At 43.7% G+C, this 25,463-nt stretch overlaps 1 protein-coding gene across 1 annotated transcript in view; it reads left to right on the forward strand.

Moving 5' to 3' along the window:
• Positions 1-24,898, forward strand: part of BANP (BTG3 associated nuclear protein) — a 109,966-nt gene extending 85,068 nt beyond the window's left edge. The window contains exons 12-13 of the mRNA XM_059857495.1: positions 19,996-20,139; positions 24,144-24,898. Of these exons, the coding sequence (XP_059713478.1) occupies positions 19,996-20,139; positions 24,144-24,215 (216 nt within the window). The 3' untranslated portion in view covers positions 24,216-24,898. The remainder of the gene's footprint in view (positions 1-19,995; positions 20,140-24,143) is intronic.
• The last annotated feature ends 565 nt before the right edge of the window (positions 24,899-25,463 follow it).

Below are 25,463 nucleotides of genomic sequence, written 5' to 3' on the forward strand. Positions count from 1 at the left end.
CTCCCAGCCAGAGGGTCCAGACCTGGACCTGCTTTTGGCATCAGTCCCCACATTCCAGGAACATTCCCCCAGAGCCAGGGGAATATCCAAGGAGTTCTCTTTGGATCCTGGGAATGTGCAGCACGAACAGAGTTGGAGCTGAGGCTGAGAGTGATATTTGGGTGTTCCCAAAGCCTGGGAGTCCTTTTCCATGGAAATTCCAGAGAAGGACAGAGCCAAAGTGAGGATTCGAGGGCATTGCTGTACCCAGTCAATAAAGCTCCTAATTAAAAGGGGAATGTAATTGAGTTAGAGAGGAAAATATCTGCAGAGGATATTGATTATAGTAACCTTTAGGGTTATGTTCTGAAGGGCAGATTTATTACAAAAAAAAAAAAAAGGGGGTTTTGTATGATTTTCAGGATGTTGGGACTCCTTTGGTGACGTGGGAGAGTGAAGGATAACGGGGGAAGAGTGAAATTGTGTGAAGAGCATTTGGGTGGGTGTTACACCCAAAAAACTGAATTATCACTGCCAGCACTCAGCACAAACTGGAGCAAGTTTAAAATGCATGAAAACTTGAATACATTAAATTTGTGTGATGCTTTAAAAGCATCATCCAAAAATTGTAAATAATAACAGGAATAACATCCATAATTCTTCTAAACCCATCCTGCAGAGATTCTTTCGGGCTGCTCTCTCCAAGGATATTCCCAAAAACTTCTCTAAATTAACAGAGTTCTGTGGATTATTTTAAACCAAATAAACCCCCATTTGGGCAATATTTGACAGAATCCCAGAGGATTTAATTTATAGATCCTAATTCACTTTTGCGCCTAATTAGATTGAATTTAATAAAATCACTTGAATTGTGAGTGAGAGTGCTGAAGGTTTTAATGGGTTTATCCCTATATTTTTACAAATGTCCCTGTATTTTATAGGGGAAAAAATATATCTATCTCTGTATTTTATCCCTATATTTTTATGTATATAGCCATATATTTTATTGGGAAAATATGTATGTATCTCTATATTTCATCCCTATATATATGTATATGTATCCCAGTATTTTTCCATGTTCCTGCTATGGATATCCACCCTGAAATATTTACAGGACAATCCCTGGCAAGAACAGGATTTTTTGGATCTCTGACTGTAATTCCAGTAGATCAGAAGCACCACACAATTCTTTAGTTTGCTCAGTCCATGTAAAATCAAGCAAATATTCCATAGATTTGGTTGGTTTTAGATCCACTCTTTTCAGGAGTGCAGCTGGAAAAGGAAATATCCAGGATTTTGTGTGGATATTTTGTATCTGTATTTTATCTTTACTTATCTGTGACTGCACTTTTCCCAGTAACGGAGTTGGGGATCCTGGAGGCAGAGGGGGAATTTAGGAATGAAGGAATTAAGGAGGAATTCTGAGGAATTAAGGAATATGGAGTTCCACATTTGCAAGAAAAGCTGGGAAAGCTGCTCAGGGCTTGGACAGGACACAACTTTCTGTTTTTACCTTAATTCCAGAGCTTCCACAGAACTTTTGGGAAGGGCACCTCGGGTTTCCCTGCCTTATCTCATGTGCCTGTTCCTCATTTTCTCAGCTGAATTATTTTTGGGGGTGAACTTCAGCTCCTGACACTCTCCACGCTTTCGTTCCGTGTTGTTCCCTTTCAAACAATCGGGAATTTTGCCATCGGTTTGACAGGACCTGGATCAGACCTTGAAGTTTTCAGCTCCAGCTCCAAAACTCATCCCTGCAGGGATTTAAAAGTGGATGCAGAGCTTGGGGACTTGGCAGTGCTAGGAATGTTGGACTCCATGGCTTTGGAGGGGCTTTTCCAACCTAAACCAATTTAGGATTTGGGGATTATTTGAGTTCCTTGGTATTTTCTGCTTTATGGGCTCCAGAGTCATCAATAGATCCAGCATTTGTTGTGTGATGTGGAGGGAACAGAGCTGGGAAGGGTTTGGAGCACCAGGAGCAGCTGAGGGGGCTCAGCCTGGGGAAAAGGAGGCTCAGGAGGGACCTGAATTTCCTGGAGCCAGGTGGGAATCAGGCTCTGCTCACAGGAACAGGGACAGGGTGAGAGGAACTTGGAGGGGATGTTTAGGTTGGACACTGGGGAAATTCCTTCCTGGACAGGGCTGCCCAGCCTTGGCACAGCTGCCCAGGGTGGAATCCCCACAGCTGCAGGGATCTAAAGCCACGTGGATGTGGCATTTGGGGTCATGGATCCATTCCCCTGGCAGCTCTGGGAACAGTTGGATTTGATGATCTTGGAGGGCTTTTCCAGCCTTGGCGTTTCCATAATTCCATGTCAGATCAGGGTTGCATTTTCCAAGGTCCAAATCCCTGGATTGTGTTTCACTGGAGTTTTTGTCCTGCATTTGGAGCAACACGAGCCTTATTTCCATGGGATTTCCATGGGGTTTTGATGGGATCCCCTTCCTGTGCTTCCCTCCAGAGCTGCCAGGATCCCTCCATCCCACTCCAGGCCAGGCTCGTGCTGCCTTATCAATTCAACCTTCAAGCATCCCCAGATATTCCTGAAAACCCTTCTGTCCTTCTCAGGAGCCAGAGGAGTGAAACCCCTGGGAATTTCCCCAGGATTTGGGAGGAGAGAGAAAATCCTTCAAATTGGCAAAATGTGCTCATCTGACAACACCAGGGCTCCCAAATTTATTATTGTTTTCCTTCAAAAGAGAAATTAAGGAGCATCTTGAACCACTTGTCCTAATTGGCCGAGCCAGTGAAATCCATATGGATGCACATTATCCATAGAAGAAGTGGAGGATTGCAAATATTTCCCCTTTCTGACAAATGGAACCATTTGTTGCTCATTTTTCCCTATCTAAACAGAGCTCCCGAGGCTGGGAGAGCCCTGGGAGGGAGAGGAGGGGATTTCTTGGCACGGAAAGATCGGCTCTGCCTGGAGTTTTCCCCCTTTTTTTGCTGCTCCTACGAATCTCCTCGAAAAAAGGGGAAAAAATCCATGAGATAAATCAAAAGTGAAACCCTTTTTATGCTTACAAGGGGTTTTGTTCATCAGGCTGTGGAATACATGGAAAAATGCTGGATAAACCGTCCTGTGTTGGTTCCCAGAGAGAGTCTGCGGATAAAAAGTGGGAAAAACTGTGGAAAAACTATAGAAAACGTTTTATAAATACAGATAATAGCAATTCTTACAGAGCAGGTGCTGGGAGCAGAGCGAGGAGGATGAAAAAATGAATTTTTAACAACAATAATTTAAATTAAGCAAGGATTCCACAAGCAAAACTGATCTTTTGACTTTAAAAACGTGGATTTTTTTTTTCCCTGTGGAATTAATTCCATTTATTCCAAAGTAAAAGTTTTGTGCTTTTCAGGAACATTGTAGGATGAGTTTAAATAACTATTGCTGTGTGCAGGTGCTGATTTGTCACATAATATTCCCAAATATACAGAATTTAAGAGCATCTGAAAGAGGAGAACAATTTGTGGCTTGTGGTTATTTCCCTGTGGGTCAAATTTTTTGTGTCAAACCCAGATTTTGGGTTGATTTTTTTTTTTTTTTTCACTACAGGTAAAAATTAAATAATCGTTATTAGCAAATCAAAATTGATTTGCTTTCAGCTGAATGGAGAATTTACATTTTATGGAACTTTTTAATAAGAGTAAAGAACATTTGAGGTGCAGTGTAAGGAGTATAAAATTGCCAGTTTTAAAGCAGAACTATTTTTGCTCAGTGCTGCAGGATTTAAAATCCATAAATTTGCAGTTAGACAGTAATTGAAGTGTATCCCCTTAATTCTATTTTTATTCCATTAATGATTTTTACTCCCTGAATGTTTTTTTTACTCCATAAATCATTTTTACTCTATTACTGATTTTAACTCCATCTTTTGCATTTTAAGAAACCGTAAAGAAAAAATCTTGAGGAATTGTCACAGATATTCCTCATTAATGTGAGATCCTAGTATTATAATTCCAGGGGTGAATCAATTAACGAGGAATTAACATGTTTAATTAAAGTTCCTTCCCAATGCAGTTCTGTGACTGTGAATCTGGATTTGGAGGGGGAGCAATGATTATTTTCCCCAAAAATGGCCAAGTTTGGATGCACTCAGGTTCACAGGATCCTGCAAAAACAGAGGGGAAGAAAATGTTCCAGGACATAAAAACTCATCCAGGATAAAAATCCCTGCAGTGGAGAACTAAGATAAGAAATCAGAAATTCTGGATTTTTTTTGTCCACGTTTTTGGGTGTTTTCTCTGATTTTGAATGGATTTTCTCCTGCTCCTCCCAAGGAAGGAGCCACTGGATGTTTCTGCTTTTGGGGATCCCACCTGATCCCACATTCCCTGAGGAACAGAGTGAGCTCTGAACCCTCTGCCCGTTTTCCCCCTCTGTCAATTAGCAGGGAATGAGCAGGAAAAATCTTTGCTTTGCCTTGCAGGGAAGGATCAGAAAAAAGAATTCCGAAATCCCTGAGCTGTCAGTTACAGGAAAAATTGGGATTTTCATCTTTCCTCAGTTTGGAGCTCACTGCTCCCAGTGCAGCTCCTCTTTTCCAGGCTCTGTTCAAATCCTTGGGATTCAAAAGGATCTTGATGTATTTGTGACAGTTTTTCCCTCGAAATCTTTGGGATGGGTTTGATTTCACTGTTCCATTTCAGCTGAACAAATTCTCCTTTGTTCTGGTGAAAATGAACAGGAAACTTCTAATTGAATTTTAACTTCTCCATTTTAACTTTTTAATTTAATTGACACAACAAACAGATTTGGTTTTTGTGGTGGGAAATTTGGCATTTTACGATTTCTGTGTTTAATTTCCACACGGAATAATCGGATTTTTATGCCCCTTGTACCCTTTTAATGGATGAGGTTTTATATTGATTTTTGATGTGCAAATTCCTTAAAGCTGCAGCGAGCTCGAACCTCCTCGAGAAAAACTCGTTCGTGATCAACCCAAGTCCAAAGATTTTGAAAAATTTTTCATGGATTCTTGGCAGCTCTTCTGAAGTAGGAAGCAAATGAGAGCAGGGATAGCCCCAGGTCAGCTCTGGGTGTCTTTTAATGAGTTGGGTTTAATCTCAGTATCTCAACTCGAAACATTTGCTTCTTGAAAGCAGAACATTTCATACACTGAGCAGTTGCTGACAGCTGCGTGGAAAAGAAAAAACAAAAAAGGGGAATTTGTTTCCAGCTAAAAAAGAAATGCTTCAAAATGTTTTTATTTAAAAAAAATTCTCCACGACAGCTATGGAATATCTTCATCCTCGGATTTTATTCGCTCTGTCACAGCCGGGATTTACAAGCTCGTGAAAAGGTTACAATCCCAATAAAGCCCCACGGAGCAGGGAATTAGGGAATTACTGAGTCTGTAAAACCTTGGCAGTGTTTAGTGAGGTGTGAGGTGAGGTTAAAAAAAAAACAGGGAGTAAGGGCAGGGAAACCCTTGGAGTTTAAGGAGCAGGTGGCCAAAGGTCGGGGTTAAACTCTTTTGGGGTTAAACAAACTCAGCTTTGTTAGGTCTGGGTTAAACGGAGCCAGATCCCTCCTGACAGGGAAGTGCAAGGAAAGCATGGGATCAGAATTATCTGACAAGTACTGGCCAAACCTGCTCCTGGTGCTGCTGGGGGGGTGTGAAACAAGTGTTTAACATGGAATTTTAATGGTGAACATTTCCCTCTCAAAGTTTTCTCTTCATTTTTGCCTTAAGGAATTCTGGGAGTGGGATTCACTGTTTTTCCTTTGGAATATCTGCTCAAGGCTTTGGAATCCTCTCTCATTTAATTTGCTTTGCATTTGTCATTGTGATGTTTCCCCAGCTTTCCACAAAATTTTTTATTTCCACGGGATCGCTGTGGAAAACAAAACCCCACCAGCCTCTTTTAGATTAATTTAAAATTCAGTGTTTTCCATAAAAAATCCAGGTGGATTCGTTACATAAGGGATCTTTCATAACCTTTGAGCATTCCTTGAGCTCAGCTTCTCCCAGAGGGATCCTTCCCCAAGTCCTTGCTCGGCCTCGTGTCTCCACAAACACGCGGCTCATCCTGAGCCAGCTTCCCAAATCTTGGACATTTCCCGGGAACATTCCGTATCTGGGCAGTTCCTCTTATTTACCTGGGATTGCAGGGATGGGAGCCATGGAATTACTCAACAATTAAGTCACTCATTAGGCAGATATCTCAAAATCTTGCCGCTTTTCAACAAATTTTGGGGTCGTTTTGCCACCCCATAAATAAAATAATAACGGCAGCGGTGGGAGATAAAGTGCCTGAAATATTCCTTGTTGGAAATTCCTGGCTTTTGATAAAAACTGCCAATAGTGCTGGGAAGGGGTTTGAAAACAGGACTTTCACAGACAGAAAAAAATCCCCTAAAATTGTTAATCTGATCTTTTAGCACTTAAAGTCGTAAGTGACCAACAGACACAATAATTTAGTAAAGAAATTCGGGAACCATTGCCTTTTGTTAGCACTGAGAGAGTAAAAACTTGGAAAAACGGAGGGAATCAACAGCTTATTACTCATTTCTCTTCCTGCTTTTGAGGTCTATGAGAGATTTTATCGAATTAAACTTGAAAACAACATCACCCACCCTTCCCAAATATCCTAAATCAGGATTTTAACCCTGCCTTGGCTCTCCAGGGTGCCTGGCACTGCTCCCTTTGACTCCTTGGTGGCCAAAATCCACTCGTGCTCCGGCTCGGAATGGGATCGGGGCCAGAAATGTTGAAAATGTGGGATGAGCGTGAGAAATGTTGGGCTGTAAAAGAAATGATTTCTTTATTTCCAGGGAATTTCACATGATTTGTACCCTCAGCATCACCCAGGCTCGAGGCTCCCTCACCCTTTGGCTTGGTAGGATTTTGTTTTCCTTGGATAAAATCCTTCCCCAGTTCCCAAGCAGCGAACAAACAGATTTAGACAGAAACCCCGCAATTGTTTGTTCTTTTCAGGCTCAAATCTCATTTCCAGCCGCAGGAAAAACAATAAAATGGATGTTTGCTTTCTTTTTTTGCCCCTCTGGTGATAAATATGATTTATTTTGAATTTTCTCGGGATATCTCAGCTATTCCAGTGGAAGCTTTGGAAGGAGAACGTTGCTTTCTCTGCACTATTGGCTGCTGCTCAAGTGCTTTAAGTTTGTACAGGAAAAAAGATTTTAATTTTTAAATTAATTATTTTTCTTAATAATTTCCATTTAGAACTAAGTGCAAATATTCAAATTTTTGATTCTTTTAATTCTTTTAATTGTTTCTCACTACAGAACTTTTCCCCCTCTGTTTTAACCTTAATGACTCCAGCACACCAAAAATAAACTGGAATTCTCCCTCCTGCAGAATTATCTCACACGAATCTTTCCTGCCCATCACATCTGGGGATTTTCTCAACTGTTTCTCAGGACAGAAATGCCATCCCCTGGGTAGAAACCCTGGATTTACCTTGCCATGGAATAGGAGGTTTTTATGCCGGGTGTGTGGAACTGCTTGGCAGTGCAGTCTCCAAGGGTTTCTTTTTCCTGGAGCGCTCCGTACTCCGCTGGAATTTTTATCCTGAAATTGCCTTCAAACTTTTCATTTTCTCCCTTAATCCCTTTTGTGGAGTGTCTGTCCCTGCTCTCCTCCTCACTCTTGGATTCCTCAGGGAAGTTGCAATCCGTGTGAGCACCGGGCTCCGCTCTTCCCACGTGTTGTGTGGAAACATTCCCAGCTTTCTCCCTGTGCCATCAGTAGAATTATTAGGGATTTATCCACGTTAAGTATTTCCACGTGCACCTTCCTCCCCTTCAGAGCTCAGCCCTTCAGGCTTTTGTTTGCAGCATCCAAATAATTCCAAACTTCCCTCGTTGGTAAAAAGCATCCAGAAATTCCAGATGGGTTTTTCCAAGGTCAAACTGAATTTTTATAATTTAATCCTTGCACTTATTGGTCTGAAGAACGAATGTTTATTAGTATTAATGAGCTAATTAATTTATAGTTTTGCTAATTATTGGTGCAAACCTCAGGTGGAATTTACTCCTGATTTACTCCTTCCCAGCACAGGGTCAGGTACAGAGGGAGCAGAGACCCCTCTGTTTCTCTCTCCTGGTTTCTTATTAATTAAAATCCCCATAAAATCCATACAATAACATTATATTGTATAATATGGCAGGTACATTATATATTGTACCTGAATAATAATAATAATAATAATAATAATAATAATAATAATAATAATAATAATAATAATAATAATAATAATAGTAATAATAATAATAATATTGCAGGTATATTAAATTATATATTATAATTTCATATATCATAGAAAAAGTCATATCCTCCTATATATAACATTGTTATCTATTATTTCTATAGGAAAAAATATTATTCTATCAGGTATATTATACCATAAAATATATTATTATTTTATTGATATTAAATTAATAATTCATACTTATATTATTGATTATTAAGGTACTATATATTATATTATTACATATATACTATATAAAATAAAATTTTAAATAAAATGTAAATAAAATAAAAATTAAAATTATATATCATATATACCAATAGAATAATACTAGTATTGTATTATATAATAATATATATAATACAATAACCATTTCCCTGTGGGCCAACACTTCAGAAATCCCTTCAGGAATGTCAGCAGCAGCAGCTTTTTCAGGGAGTGGGATCTGGAATGTTTCCAGCTGTGCTTCCATCCCGCAGCTCTCAAAGGGGCTCTTTGTAAATGAAGTGGGAATGGCCGGGGGGACTCTGGGAATGTCCCCAGCTCCGGGATGGCAGCACATTTCTCCAGGGGCAGAAATGGAGAGTGCTGCACCGAGAGGGGAAATGTCAGAAGTTGGCAGAGGTTGAGATGAAATCATTGCCATTGTAAGTGACACTGAGCTCACCCCAAGGAAGCTGAGCTTTCCCTGGAATTGCCCCCTGACATTTGGGATGTGTTAATGCAGAATCTGGGGGTGGCTCAGTGGGATTTGCTGCTGCTGAGCAGGAATTACATCAGGGGAACCAGGGAAAAGCACAAGGGGGACGCTGGGAATGGTTTTGTTCAGGAGGAGCAAACCAAACTCCATTCCCTGGGATCAGATCAGCTCCTCACCAGTGTGGAGAAGGAAAAGTCTCAGTGATCCCATAAATTCAGATTTGGGATTGCAGGTGGGGCAGGAGCAGCCTTGGGCACTGCAGGGTTTGTTCCTATCAGACCAGTGGGAATGTGGATTTGGGGGGGACAGGATTCCAGCAGCTCCTTCTCCATCTCTCTGGACACTAGCACTGGAATTAACTCCTGATCAGTCCCATCCAGAGTGAAAATAGGCAGAAATTTTCATTTCCATGGATTTGGAACGTGAAATTACTCACAGAGACTCCCAAACCTTTTAAAAGTTCCCCTGTTCACTCTTTGTCTGCTCCGTTCTGGGTGCCACCATTTGAACTTTAAAATCTCATTTAAAATCTAATTATCAACTCTTCTTGCTCTCCTTATAACACTGCCCAGCCATACTCTGGCATGTCCAGTGCTTTAACATTTATTTCCAGTTTTAGGATGGATAATTCCTAAAGATTTTTAATCTGACTGCACATAAAAGGGAGAAAAAAAAATTGAAATTGATCTTTTTCAGTGCTGTTTCATGCCTTATCTCCTCTGTGGTTTATTTACTGTACAGTGGCTTTCTTTGTGCTTTGTGTGATCCAATTCCTAAGCGATCTATTCAGGAAAAAGCTCCAAGTAGGTAAATAAAAGGATCAGAGGGAATTTTTGGTCAGCTGCAAATCTCCTTGGAGAGTCTTTTATCCCTTTCTTTCCTGTGCTTTTATCTCCTTGTTATGACAAAAGCTTAAATAGCACTTATTGCCTCCTTCTCCTTAAATCCCATTTCTCCTTTCTCCTTAAAGAGTGTGAAACTTGGATTTAAGGGGGGTTGGGCCGTGATTTTTGAAGGATAAAGTTTGGAGTTGTTGGGACTGTTCCATCCTGGCAGGATCCAGCCCCAGAGGAAGATGTTGGTACCAGGAGGAGAACAGGCTGCAAAAACACCTCGTGTTCAGCCAGAAATTGTGAAATAATGGGGGAAATGGTCCCAGAATTTCCTTAGGAGCTGGGAATTCCATAGGGAAATATTCCCAGAATTTCCTTAGGAGCTGGGAATTCCATAGGGAAATATTCCCAGAATTTCCTAAGGAGCTGGAAATTCCATAGGGGAATATTCCCAGAATTTCCTAAGGAGTTGGGAATTCCATAGGGAAATATTCCCAGAATTTCCTTAGGAGCTGGAAATTCCATAGGGGAATATTCCCAGAATTTCCTTAGGAGCTGGAAATTCCATAGGGGAATATTCCCAGAATTTCCTTAGGAGCTGGAAATTCCATAGGGGAATATTCCCAGAATTTCCTTAGGAGCTGGGAATTCCATAGGGAAATATTCCCAGAATTTCCTTAGGAGTTGGGAATTCCATAGGGGAATATTCCCAGAATTTCCTTAGGAGTTGGGAATTCCATAGGGAAATATTCCCAGAATTTCCTAAGGAGCTGGGAATTCCATAGGGGAATATTCCCAGAATTTCCTTAGGAGCTGGGAATTCCATAGGGAAATATTCCCAGAATTTCCTTAGGAGTTGGGAATTCCATAGGGGAATATTCCCAGAATTTCCTTAGGAGTTGGGAATTCCATAGGGAAATATTCCCAGAATTTCCTTAGGAGTTGGGAATTCCATAGGGGAATATTCCCAGAATTTCCTTAGGAGTTGGGAATTCCATAGGGAAATATTCCCAGAATTTCCTAAGGAGCTGGGAATTGGGGGCTGCCAGCTGGAGGAATTCAGCTGAGGGGCCTCAGTGGCACCAGGGTTATTCTGTCTCTCTCCATGAGCTGCTTTTGCAGAACTTCCACACTTTTTGCAGGATTTTTAAGGAAAAAGCCCCAGCATGTTCTGTGTTAGATATGAAAAACTGCTTTTTATGAGCAGGAGCTCGCTGGAATCTCCCATTAAGGGGATCTTGGCATTTTGCACTCCCAGGGAGCGTCTGGATCCATGTGAGGGCTGGAAATTCTCTCGCTTGTATCAGCCCCAGACTCGAGCAAGGCCAAATGTGGGTGGGTTTTGATTTTTCCTCCAGTGCTGAACCCATTTTCAGCCCTTCCTCATCTCCACAAACAGCCAGACACAGTCAGGCTCAGACTGGAGGATGTGTGAAGAAAAATCTGCTCATCTAAATCAAAATAATTCATCCCTTAATGGGCTGGGAGGAGGAAAGCTTTCCCTGACACTCTCAAAACTCCTTCCCCATCCCACAAATCCCTGTCAGCCACAGCTTGTGCTCCTTCTCTCTGCACAGCTTTTGGGATAACCTTATCAGGTTATCACTTTTATTGCTGCCCGACTCCTGATGGATGTTTGGGCCACCAAAGCTGCCAAGAAATGATGGTTTGTATAGAATTAATCCATTTATTCAGCTCTCTGTGTCCAGCACTTCCCTCTCTACTCCAATAGCTGGAGTGTCTTAAGAATTAAAAAATTTCTTACCAGACTTCCCACGGATTGAGGAAAGTTTGGAGCTGTGGAGGGAGAAGATTCCCAGCAGCCCAGGGAACACTCTGTGTTCTCTGCTTGGAGAAAACCACATCTTTGCTTTCAAAACTGAGGGGTTGATTGTAAAAAAGGCACTTTAACCTTCTAAAAGTGGATTTTATATGGCTCTGGTGAGCTTTAGTTCCACTTCCACTCGTGTGACCACACACACACACACATAGGGCTTGTCTTGGGGTGGATTTTCCCCCCTTTTCCCTCCATTGAGGCCAAATTTCGGTGGGTAGAACACGAGTGAAGCTGAACTGGCTGCACACAACTATTCCTGAGCACAAATATGTGCTCCCAGCCTTTATTTGAGGTTCTAGCCTTGTTTTACATTATCCCAGCTGGGTATTAAAGTGAGCTCCAGAACTGGCAATGGCTTGGGGAAAAGCAGATGTGGACTCAGAGCAAACAGCACTTCTGGGTCCAGAGCTCTCCTTGATGTCTGCTTCAAACTCACACTGCAGGAAAAAAAAATAAAATCCAATGGAGAGGCCTTCCAAAATGCCTTTTCAAACATGCAAATGACGCTGGGAAAGTTTAACATGTATGCAAATGTAATCTGGAGAGGGGAATTAAAGACCTTTGGCTGGCCTGGAGGCTCAGCTGGTAGCAAAATAGAAATTTCTTGCTGGATGGGAGAGCGAGGTTCAAGCACAGGCCAGGGATGGCTGGGAGCTCCACGTAGGTGAAACTTGGAGCTCTACAGCAAAGCCAGGGGTTCAGAGATGTTCTGGTTCCTGTAATTGCATCCCCTGGATGTGGCTGGAGAGGAAAATGAGCACAAAGGGTGAGCAGAGGGGTGAGGAGAGCGCAGAACCTCGGAGAGCCCCGGCAAGGGTAAAACTGCCCTGACAACTCACATATGGTTGGAGTTTAATCCACGGGGGAGAACAGGCACTCCATGCCTGTGCCAATTGTTTTCCACCCCCAAAGCAAAGAGATTTTAATGATTTATAGCAGAGCAGGGTGGATGTGTTACCTAATGGCTTTAGAATGACTCGATGCAGTTTTCGGAGCGATGCAGGAAGTGCAGTGGATAAACAAATCCCTTCTTATTCCTCTTTGTTCCCATTTGAAACAGAGCTTTGGTTCTCTGCTAAAATCCGAATTTCTCTGGGAATGCTTTCCATGCAAGCAGAAAAAAAAATTAAATTTTAAAAATCCCTTCCAGAAAAAGGACCTTATTTGTGGGCTCAATGTGGAATGTAATTGGCAAATCCCATTTTTGAAGGATTTGTACAATTCTTACATGTCAGGCTACTGGCTTCAACTCGAGACAAGTCCATAAAGGAGGAAATTAATCCAAGGAATCACAAATTCATTTGCAAAATTGGGAAAGCTTCACGTGCAGCCCCAGAACTTGTAGTACATGACTTAGTCAAAGAGACACTCTCTGAGGAGTCATTTCTGTTTTATGGCTGGAAATTACAAAAAGAACATTTGCATCATTGCAAATGCTTGGTGTGAAAGAAGCACCAATTCCCAAGCTTTTTGTCCAGGGGATTGGAAACATTTGTCCACTTAGTGCCTTGGCAAAAGGGAAGCACCTGTGGAATTCCTGCAGAAATGATGTGGCCTCAGGCAGAGAAAACTGAGAGAATTCAGGGCTTATCTGTGAGCCCTGCTGGGAATCTGAGAGTGCTGATTTGTGCTGATTCTGATCTTATTAAACCCATCAAAACCCAATATTTTAAAAACTGCAGTGGCTGTGTGGAACAGCATCCACCTCCATGGAGGAAATCCATCAGCTCTCCTAATTGCTTTTCTTCAGGAAAAGGCTTTGGACATCAGAGATGATTTTCTGGGGTGGAGATGATGGATCACCTTTAATATCCAGCCCATCTGCTCCGAGTTCTGGTCACTGCCAGAGCCACTCTCACCTTGCCCAGTGCCAGTAATTGAAATAAAATAGATAAAACTTCTGTTCCTCTGGACTCCTTGGACATGAACTTTCCTAGCAGATAAAAGCCAGGATCGGAGCTGGAGTTTTTGGGTGTTTTAGTTCCTTTCCTACCAGTTTCTGTAGCTTTTGTAGGAGTGTGTGGAGAAGTGCAGGTGTTCTCTCATATGGTTTTCATTCCAAACCCCATATGGTTGTTTTTAGCAGAAATTCTGGGATTCATATTCCCCCTCCACGTGGAAATACCCCCTATAACACAGAGAACTCCTCGTGTTCAGTAGAGCTCTGACACTCCTGTCACGAGATTTGGGTGGGAAAGGAAAGCCAGAGACAGCACACAGCTCCAGGTTCTGGATTCCTTCCCTGTCCAGGAAATGAGGGAGCATCTTCCCAAAGGAGTGGGGCTGTTAAAGAGAGCAAACCCTGAGGGACTGAGTCTGCTCTTTAACTTGGGTCAAGTTTCCACTTCTCCTTGTCCTTGGGCATTTTTTTCCATGAATTATATCCAGAGCAGGGTTTTTTTTTGGTGCAAGTTTCTGTTAGGAACTCATTATTGTAGTTCAGGTAATTCTCCAGAGCACTCTTTGCTCCTTTAAGTGCTCTTTAATTGACAAGCTCTGGCTTAGAACTTTCTCCAGCTCCTGATTTATAGCTCAGGCTCCTCACTCTGGTTTTTCCCGCCATCCTCCTCCTGCTTTTCCTTTGAAGCCACCACGAACTTCTGATCCTGATGGTGAACTCCAGCTGGTGACATCATTCCAGAATTCTAGTGGAGGAGGGAGAAGATTAGTTTTCTTAGGCCTTTTCCTGAGCTGTGCAATCCTAGAAGTTCTCTGTGTCTCCGTGCTCGTTTCCCCATCCATATTTCTCCTGGTTAATGGGATCCTGTCGGGGACAGTAGGAGCAGTGTTTGTTACTCTGGCAACAAGAGCCAAACTTTCAGATGTTATTTTGCTTCTATTAAAAAAACCCCACTGCCAGTTATGATGTAAACATTTGCAGCTCCCCCTAAATCTCTTTTCTTTCTGGAATTGAAGTGAAATGACCCTTCGGAGGGCAGAGTGAGGGATTGGAGCAGACATCTCCCAGCTGTGTGGGATTTGGGGAGATCCTCAGTGACCTGCTCAGACTCTTTTTAAGTGGCATATTTACTGCCAGCCTCATTGGAGGGGATGGAGCTTCTCAGCAGCACTGAGAGGCCAAATCCTCCTCTGAATTTATTTAGGAAAAGATTGGATGCTCTTCCTGCTGCAACTGCCTGAAGCTTTCAGCAGAGTGTCTTGGGAAGTGCTGAAAATACCCCAGCACTTCTCCTGACCTTTTGTTTGCAGCAGAGCTAATCCCACCAGGAATTGGAGACCAGGGTGCCATTTCAAGCCAGGTTTGTATTTTTCAGACAAGCAGGGATTTGCCACGTTTGGATGGAAAGGGAGCCACTCCTTCAGGAAGGAGGGATCCTCTCCCTCCTGGCTGGGTCATGGCACTCACAGATTTCCCACCAGGCAGATGCTGTGTTGTGACCCTCAGTTATTCCTTGGAATGACCTCTCCTCTCCCAGTGCTGGTCACTTGCAGGAGTCTGCACCTCCCATCTTTGACTCCTTCCTTGAGCTCTTGCACTCAGCAGCTCCAGTTTAGGAAGATTTCCCTGACTCTGGAGTATTTTTTCTCTGGATTATCCAGCCATTACTCAGTTGTACATTGAATAAAACCCAACAATAACGTTCTGCTGGGAAAAAAAAAACCCAGCATTTAAGCCAAAGGCTTCTTTAGTATTGCTCAGAACAGTGAATTATACTAGAGATCTGGAATTGCCCACTCCTGAAAACTCTTTCTTTGGGAGGCACTTCCATGGCTTTTGCTGTGCTTGCTGCTGGCACTGAACCATTTCTTCACAACTGTGCAGATCTGGGGGCTCCTGAGGGACCTTAAAGCTCACCCAGATCCACCCCTGCCATGGGACACCTTCCACTATCCCAGGTTGCTCCAAGCCCCATCCAGGGGGCGCTTCCAGGGGTGGGGAAGTCAGAAATTCTCTCAGAATTCCATTGCAGCACCTCCCCTCCCCCCCTCACAGCCAGGAATTCCTTCCCAATGTCCCATCCATCCCTGCCCTCTGGCAGTGGGAGCCATTCCCTGTGTCCTGTCCCTCTAGCCCTTGTCCAAAGTCTCTCCCCATCTTTCTTGGGGCCCCTTCAGGCACTGCAGGGTCACGGTGTGGTCACCCTGAAGCTTTTCCAAGCTGAGCAATCCCAGTTCCCCTGGGCTTTCCCTGCAGGAGAGGTGTGCCATCCCTCTGAAGTGCAGGCTGGTTTTGGGAAGAGCCCTCAGGTAACTCCAGAGCCATCCTGAGGAGTTTCCCTTGGAGCTCAATTCCCTGGGAGGATCTCAGAGCAGGAGATGAGTCAGAGGAACCATCCAGATTTCCTTTCTTCCCAATATCCCCTGGAATTTGATACAGGGAATGAGATGAGGTAACTCCAGTTTCCATAACCAGTCATTTCTACTGAAATTCCATCTGCACTCAAACTGCCAATTAGTTCTACTTATAATTATAATTAGCCTTTGCACGTGTGCTGGTTTCAAGAGGATTTTCAGTGGAAATCTGTGTTTGGATTTGATGCATTTGACATCATTGTTCAGGGCCTGAACCGTCCCTGCCAGAAATGAAAGCCACACTTTGCCACCACTCCCCTCGCTCCACCCGGCCATGGCAGGCAGGAAAGGGACATTTTGGGGACGTTTTGGGGACATTTAGGTGGCTGCAGGTTGCGTTCCTGCATTTCTCCAGGACAGGAAGGGAATCTCAGAGCTGGGATGGTTTATTCTTCTGGCACAATTAAATAATGCCCCTGCTAAAAACACACTCGGGGATTCTCTGTTTGGTTTCCCCCCACTCCACGGAGCTGCAATCAGTTTCCTTTTCCATGCCTGTGATTTTGGGGGATTTCCAGGAGGTGCTCCCTGTTCTATGGCTCTGCTGGGGGCTCCCTAATGAAGCTTTGACAGATTTAAAGGTCACTTTTTGCAAGGTTCCACTCAGCACTCCCAGAAAAGCACAGCAGGGACAGTTCCTCCACTCTCAACTGCTTTGATTTATGCTGAATTTATTTTCATATCAGCACATTTCACGTCAGAAAGAAATAACAAATTTAGGTCCGAGTGTTGTTGGGGAAGGGAAGGTCTCCAAGGAAGCAGCTCATGAAATTCCCTCACTTTAAGAGCAGTGGATGCTTTTTATTTTGTTTTACTTTAACCCAACACACTTTTATTTCCAGAACAGTTAATTGGGAAATCAATGGGAATAAAGCACCTGAAAGCTCTTGCAGTGAGATTTTCTGCAAGGCCCTTATCCCACAACCCTGCATTTCCTTCAGAGTGGAATATTTGAGGATGTGAGCCACTAAATGAATGTTTTGCTGGCATTAAATGCAGGAGATGGTTTTAGTTTAAGGCTCCAAAAGTTTCAGACTGAAAAGAATCAGGGACAGGGAGTTATCTTTTTGAAGAGGACTCTTATCAGCAGAGCTTCTTATCATTTGGAGGAGCTGTGTTTGTCATTTGAATGTGTTTGGCCATCAGTGTCCCAGGATTTTCAGCTTCCAGAAACATCCACTCCTTCTGGGATTCCAAACCTCACTTTGGTTTAAAGAAACATCACCTTTTACTGCATTCCTGCTGTAGAAATGGGGAAAATACACTGAAAAAAGGCACCAAACCCCAACATCTGTTATTTTTGAGATTTTTATAGGCAGGCAAACACATGTGCTTGCTCAGATTAATAAAAGAGCTCACAACAGTAGCAAGAATGGTTCAGAAATGGGGTTTAGAAGGTTTAAAATGTGTTTTAGAAGGTTGAAAAATGGGGTTTAGAAGGTTCATGATGGGGTTTGGCAGGTTCAAAGGATGTGATAGGAATTTAAACATGTTTGAATAATTTTGGAAGAAGTTGAAAGAAAATTTCTTATATTTTATTCTTTTTTGAAAAATTCCCTTTCATGCCTTGGCAGTTGGATGTTAAATGGGAATTATTTGTTATGGGTTAAAATGGACTTGACATGGAAAGAAAGAGAGCAGGTTTTCATTATTAATATTCATTTTATTATGGTTTGTGTGGTAAACATCTCACTGAAGAAGGGTCAAAATGGAGAAATTTGGGAGATAATTGTTGTCATGTCCCAAAGCACCAAGACTTTGAAGAGAGTAAGACAGAGGGGAGAAAAAGGGGGAGAGGAGAGGGAGGAACCTGAAGAGAAAGGCAGAGATTGAGGTCAGTGGGATGGCACAGGGGGAGAATCCCAGGATCCTGGAATGGTGGGGCTGGAATTGGGGTCACCCCATCCCTCCCATGTCATGGACAGGGACACCTCCACTCTCCCAGCTGCTCCAACCCAAACTATTCCAGGACTCTGTGCTCGTGGCATTGTTCAGTCACTCCCAACCCTTCTGAATTTTCCAGCTGAGAAATAAATGAGAAAAAAGTCATTTCAAACCTGCAGGGGATGAGTGGGACAAAGGGTGATCCTGACAGCCTCGGGTGCTTCCAAAACTAATACTGTGGGAGGAGAGAATTCTGCTTATCCCTTCTGAGCAGACTGGGATGTCCTTGAGCAGCTTGGTGCTGGTGCTGTCTCAGAACACCCAAGATCCCAATAAAATCCTGACAACACCCAGGAGGTCATTCCTGGAGGTCACCTCCTCTTCCTCCCACGCTCCCCGGGGAAATTCAGGTCCAGCCCCTCGTCCATGGCCACCCACCCTCAGATCAGCTGAGAAATCATCCTTTGGTCAGCAGAACCTTTGTGAACAATGTTATTTTTTGCTCTTTGTTCTCTTCTTTTGTTTTGAAAGATTCCTTTTGTTCGTTGTGTTCAAATGTTTAGAAGTCCCTCATTTGTGGCTCATAAAAGTTAAACTTGGATGTGGGGCTGGGTTTGAGAAATGCAACGGGGACTTGTTATTTTTTATATACATTTATTTTATTCTGATTTTTGTTTCAAGAAGGGAATGAAAATGAGTTTATCCCAAGCCCATTCTGAGGTGCTTTGAGATGGATCAGTTCTTCTGTGGATTTGAAGCCAGTGAGGGACTTCTTGTCTTCTCCAGCCAAATGCAGATGGGATAAACATCAGCATTAATTAGGAATTCCTAAATCTCCACCTTCCTGTTGATAGGAATGTAAACACTGCTGGAATGAATGCCTTGGCTGTGGGAAGGAATATTTTGGATTTGGGTGTTCATGCAGGAAAACCTTGCTCAGTGACTTCTGATGGTATCACACTCACAGCAGGATCTGTCACTCTGTCCCAATTAACTTGTCATAATTAACATAATTATCAATCCCACAAGACCAAATGCAGTGAGCATCCAGTGTGGGAATCCATGTGCTCCCTGTTTTGTGGGAAACCCTGCTGGGAGCAGCTGGGACTGAGGGACAGCTGCTCTTGTGGTTCCTTTAGTGGGTTTGGTGTTGGATCTGGATTTGTTTGGAGGTTCATGGGGCGTTCCTGGTTGGGTATGTCTGGATGGCTCACAGGGTGTTCCTGGTTGGATTTGTTTGGAAGTCCATGGCGTGTTCCTGGTTCTGTTTGTTTGGAGGTTCATGGGATGTTCCTGGTTGGAAGTTCATGGGATGTTTCTGGTTGGATTTGTTTGGATGGTTCATGGAGAGTTCCTTGTTGGATTTGTTTGGATGGTTCACAGTGTATTCCTGGTTGGATTTGTTTGGATGGTTCTTGGGGTGTTCCTGGTTGGATTTGTTTGGATAGTTCTTGGGGTATTCCTGGTTGGATTTGTTTGGATGGTTCTTGGGATGTTTCTGGTTGGATTTCTCTGGATGGTTCACAGGGTGTTCCTGGTCTGGGAGATGGTCTGACCCAAATGTGAAGACATTTAACTACACTTTATCTGGAGTTCAGAGCTATGCACTGATGCAGTACAGGATTTGAAAAATACAAAAATCTTCAGGCATCAGCCCTGCTGGGCAGGGAGCTGGGACCAGTTGCCCTCTGTGCTCCTCCTGCTGCCCTGAGAGGCTGCCTAGAACAGGAGCTGGACAGAGGTTAAGTGGGGATTTATAAAAAGGCCTCAATGGATTCACCTTGGGCAGCACAAGAGCCTGGCCAAGGCTACACCCAAGATGGACCCAAGATGGACAGCAGGTCATGAGTTCTCACACTTTTATAAGATTTGGTCCATTTCCATATTGGGGTTAATTGTCCAATTCCAGCTCCAGGTGATGCAGTCCCACCGTCCCAGTTTGCTCTCCTCCATTCCCTGTTTGCACTTTTTGGGCCTTTTGGGCTTTGTTGTTGTTTGCATTTTTTGGGGCTGAAGCTGCAGTGGTGTCCTTGGTTCTGGGCTGGAAAAGGATTGTTCTGTGTGCCTGAGCTGTGAGGAGAACTGCTGGCACTTTATCTGGAGTTCAGAGTTATGTACCAGTGCAGTGCAGAGTCTGAAAATACAAAAGCTGAAAGTTAGCCATCACTGCCAGCCTGCCTTGGTGGCATTCCCAGCTCTCACCTGTCTCTCTGCCCTCCCACAGGTGCTGCAGGGGGCTCAGCTGATCGCCGTGGCCTCGGCCGAGCCCGCGGCCGGCGGCGTGGACGGCTCCCCTCTGCAGGGCAGCGACATCCAGGTGCAGTACGTGCAGCTGACCCCCGTGACAGACCACGCTGCCTCCAGCCAAGTATGAGCCAGCCCCTCCTCCTCCTCCTCTTCCTCCTCCTCCTTGTCCTTTCCTTTCTCTCCTTCTCATTCCTCTCCTCTCCTCTCCTCTCCTCTCCTCTCCTCTCCTCTCCTCTCCTCTCCTCTCCTCTCCTCTCCTCTCCTCTCCTCTCCTCTCCTCTCCTCTCCTCTCCTCTCCTCTCCTCTCCTCTCCTCTCCTCTCCTCTCCTCTCCTCTCCTCTCCTCTCCTCTCCTCTGCTCTCCTCTGCTCTCCTCTCCTCTCCTCTCCTCTCCTCTCCTCTCCTCTCCTCTCCTCTCCTCTCCTCTCCTCTCCTCTCCTCTCCTCTCCTCTCCTCTCCTCTCCTCTCCTCTCCTCTCCGTTTTATATCTACCCACAAATACAAGCAGCTCATTATCCTCTTTCCAAACCATAAAACCCATCATTCATAATAAGAAACATTATTTTTTTTGAAGGTAGAAATGATCCTTGACTGCTCCTGCTTTGCTGTCCTTGCTCAGTGCCTCTGGAGAAGTTATTTTGGTCACTGGTGTGTCCCTGAAGGCTGAGAGCCTCACAAAGGACAGCACCAGAAACGTGGCTGCAATCAGCCAAAAAGTATTTTCAGACTGAGGTTTCCCTCAGAAAAGTCATTCCTGCTCTGACAGCAGTTTTCCAGTTGTTTTGATCAACAGCAAGTCCAGTTGGAAGTGAACACTTGATCCTCTCTGCTTGAGGAGGAATTATTGGGGCTTTTTTGGTCGTTTTTAATCAGTTTGAACAGCCGTGAAGCTGAGGCTAGAAGAAGTCTGTCATCAGCTTGAAGCTTTGGTGACAGCACCACAAAGTTGATTTAAACCAGTTGGAACACATTTTTCTGAATTTGGTCACACGTGGTTTTGAAAATCCCACTCTGTGGGCTTCTCCAAGTGGTTGTGGAATTCTTTTTGCCTCGCCACTGCCCTTGTCAATATTTAATTTTAACAGTGCTCTGGACACTGAGGGTGTTCTGCAGGGATTGTGCCTTGTTTTTTATGGATCCTCCATCACTGCTGCTCCTGTGGATTTGATAAATCCAAGACCAACTGTTGTATTTGCAGGAAGCCCTGATGAAGGAAGGAATGACGAATCCGACTCCATGTTCTCAGAAAGCTAATTCATTATTTTATGATACTATATTATACTAAAGAATACTGTACTAAACTCTACTAAAGAATACAGCAAGGATACAGACAGAAGGCTAAAAAGATAATAATGAAAACTTGAGACTCTTTCCAGAGTCTGGCACAGCTTGGCCCTGGTTGTCCAGTGAGTGAAAAGAACTCACAGCAGAACCCAATGGAACAATCACCTGTGGGTAAACAATCTCCAAACACATTCCAAAGCAGCAAAACACAGGAGAATCAAGTGAGATAAGAATTGTTTTGCTTTTTCTCTGAGGCTTCTCAGCTTCAGAGGAATCCTAGGCAAAGGGATTTTTCAGAGAATGTGAATGGCACAAACCTCGGGGTACCCTGGGCTGGGAAGGACCCACAAGGACCATGGCCCCAGAGAAGAGCAGCAGGCACTGAGAGCTGTTCCTCATGCTGCTGTCCCCACTCCAAACCTGAGGAATTCCCACATTTCCCTCCCTCCTCATCCAGCACCTCCTCAGGAAGGAATTCTGGAGCAGAGTTCCCAGGAGCAGCCCCCAGGAGCTCCTCCCTCTGCAGGGACGCTTTGCACCGTGCTGGTTTTACACTGAGGTGAAGCCCAGAGCTTTCCAGGGAAAGCAGGGCAGGAGTGGGACAGGAAAAGGGCAGGAAAGGAAAAGCAGACAAGCCTCAGAACAAGTCAGCCATAAATATTCCCTCACTTTGCACCGAGTGAAAACTGAGGATCTGGAGAATCCACCTTGGTGTTTGCACTGCTCTGAGTTTATCCATCGTTCAGGATCGTTTTTGTGGATAAAAATATGGAATTTTCCTCTGGAGAAGGATCTCTCACCTGAGGGGAAAAGTCTTATCTGAGGGAAGGGCAAATCCACTGACACTTCCCCCTCCACTGACACTTCCCCCTCCACTGACACTTCCACCTGGTTCTCTGTCAAGGTGCTGAGAGGTTCCCAAGGCTTTTGCAGCTCTTTATCAATCAAAGCTCATTAAAGTGGAATTTATTTTCCACCTAGGTTGGATTCTGTGCCAATTCCTTCTTAGAAACAGCACAAATGTGGATTTATTTCATGTCTCACTACAAAGTACCAGTTTTCTGCCCTTTTTTTTTTTTTTTTCTGAAATGAATCCCTGCTCTGAGTTCAGCTGGAACAGATCAAAATCCACTTCAATTTTGTATTTTCAGTCTATTCATGAATGATTTTTGCTTGGCTTCTTTTCATGTTTTGACAGCAGTTTGCAAAGTCTAGAAATACAGAATATTTGGATTAAAATTCTGTGCTCAGATGCAATGCTGGTGGTAAATTTTGTTAGATTTGGAAAAAACCCCACCATCGTTCCAAATCTAAATTCTTGTAATCCCTTCAGGTCTGAGGCTGGATCAATATTTGGTGTTGCTCTTGTTCTGGTATTTGATAATTCTATTTACTCAATACACTTTTCCTCTAAATGGGAACGAAAACTTTGAGGATTATTTAAATTTTTGGTGCTATCCAATTTAGCAATCTCATAGATTTATTCAGCACCTTAGCATGAATTTATTGAACTTTTAAGCAAACACAAAATACCCTTCAAATTAAACAGGGAAAAAATTCCTGTAGCCAAATGCAATCACTGGCAACAAGACAGAGAGAAATAAATGAATTTAGGAGCAGCACTCGAGGATTTTGAACTTCTAGTGTTTTAATTTGAATAATAAATAAGCTGGGACTGTATAATAAAACCTGAAATCTGGGAATTCTGGTGGATTTTCTCTCCTTGTGGATATTCTGGCAGGTTCAAGGCTGAAGCACAAAGCAGGACCTCAAATGAGGATTTTTTTATCACCAAAATCCTGTCAGAGAGAGAATTCTGTGGCCAGGGTGTTGCACAGAGCATCCTTGAGAGGTGTTTATGAGGGAAAGTCCATCAAGGGCAGATCTCTGGAAGGAGGGGGAGTTCAGAGGGGAAATAATCCTGAAATCCTTGCCCTGGGCTTGGAATTCTGGCCGTGCTGTGGTGGCTGTGCCAGGGGAAGCTTTTTTGGGTGTGAGAGGCTCTGTGCAGGCCAGTGCAGCAGTTCTGGGTGCTGCTCCTCTCCCAGCTCTGCAGGTGCTGTCCTGGCTCCCAGGAGTTTGGATTTTCCCTCCCCAGTTGTTCCTGGTAGGCAGTGAGTTGGTTTGTAGAGAGATTTTTCCTCTGGAGGTTTCAGTCAGTTTGCTCACTTGTAATTCTTCCTGGATTTCCCTGGGAAGTGAGGAGAGTCAGGCCTGCAGGAGGGATTTCCTGAGGAAAGCTGGCTGTACTTGTGCTGGTCTCACTTCACCCTAACCAGGGAAAGGCTGCAGTGGGGAAAATCAGCATTTTTAGACCCTATCCTGCTCCAGCTGGGAGATTCCAAGGACAAAGCCACCAGGTGATTTCACTGCCCTCACCCCCAGCAGCTCTGGCACTGCAGAACTCCCTCCTGCCTTTTCCATGCTCATCCTTGGTGCCCTTCCCAGCTCCCTGTTCCCAAAGTCTCACTCTTGGGATGAGCCTTCCACAGCTTCAGTTTGGTGCCAGACTCTGAATTTATTTCCTTTATTTGGAGCTGGTTCTTTTCCTGGGAAGAGAGAGGGAATAATTGCCTTGGTGCCACTCATGATTGTGTAGATGTTTATCATAATTGCATTATTTCAGCTTCATGGAGACTCTTGATGTTATTTTTGGTGCCTCTGTGAGTGGGTTCCCATTCCCACTGTCACAGAGCCCACATCCATGCGGATTTTGCTTTGGAATTTTTTCCACTGGAATTCACAAGAGCTTTATATTTGTATAACAAGCCCTCATTCTCTTGGTTACACCAATAAAAAGCACTTTGGGATTGATTTCCTGCTGTCCCATTCCCCTTTGCAGGGCACCGATTCCCTTCAATCAGCAATCCAGCCAGAAATGCAGATAGAACACGGAGCCATCCAAATCCAGTGAGAGCACTGAGGAATGTTGGGGAGCTGGCAGTGAACTCCAGCCAGAAATGGAGTGGGAAGGGCTGGAAAAACCTCCCAGACCTCAGAACCTCCAGCCATGCCCTGCTCACCCACCCGGGGGTAATTCCAGCTTCAGGCAGAGCTGCATCACAACACCAGTGCAAGTCCTGGCCTTCAAAAAATCCCCATGGGCTGCACTTCAATCCACTCAGAGAGGACAGAGCAAATCTTTCGTGGGGAGAGGAAGAGCTCTCCTGCATCCAAACTGTGAGACTCCATCCCTGGCCACCCCGTTGGTCCCTCCTGTGCAAATGGAATGTCTGCAGATGTTTGGGGTATTGCTGCCCTGCAGTACCTGCTTTGCCACGTAGGGAAAGTTCCAGAGCTCAGATATTTTTCACTGTTGGAACAGTCTTTTTTTTTTTTTTTTTTTTAATTTGCTATGGTGTTTATAACAAAAAAAAAAAAAAAAAAGGAAAATATTTAAAAAAGGAGAAATCCCTTGACAGCAAGTCTTGGCCTTTTGCTGGTGTTTTCTGTTCAGTGTCATGAAAACTGTATTTGCAGAAGACTAACACTTTTGTTTGTACTGTTGCTTAACTACTTTTCTAGGGGAAAATGCTTTAAAAATGCTGTAATTACGCATTTCTAATGAAAAATAAATGTGTATTTATGAATAGTGCAGCTCTAAGTTGCTCTGCCTTGGGAATGAGTCCGGGTTGGCTGGGCAGGAATGTTGTCCTGGAGGAGCTGGGGACGGATCCACATTCAGCCTCTAAGGAAGAACCCAATCCCAGACCAGTTTATTTTCTAATTTCCCAATCCCAGACCAGTTTATTTTCTAATTTCCCAATCCCAGACCATTTTGTTTTCTAAATTCCCAGTGCAAGACAAATGGGATAATTGAGTTTTTGAGTGTGCAAAATGTAATGAATTTCTGAAATGATTTTATGTCATGTGAACAATTCTGAGCTCTTTCCCTTTCAGTTCCTCCTGCCTCCTTTGTCCAGCAATTCCCCAGAGTGGGATTCATCCATCTGAACCAACATCCAAGCTCCAGGTGGAATCACCTTTAATTTGATACAGGTTTTGACAAAGCACCATTGTCCTATTTGCTAATCCTTGATGCAGAGGAAACCTGTTTGCTGTCACCTGGTTATTTTAATGATGCATGTTTTGGAAAATAAGGTTTGGAAAACAGAGTTTGGAAAATAAGAGAGGGAGGTGTTGCTTTCTATTTGATTTCCAG

Source organism: Haemorhous mexicanus, chromosome 12 (assembly GCF_027477595.1).
Source record: "Haemorhous mexicanus isolate bHaeMex1 chromosome 12, bHaeMex1.pri, whole genome shotgun sequence".
Taxonomy (NCBI): domain Eukaryota; kingdom Metazoa; phylum Chordata; class Aves; order Passeriformes; family Fringillidae; genus Haemorhous; species Haemorhous mexicanus.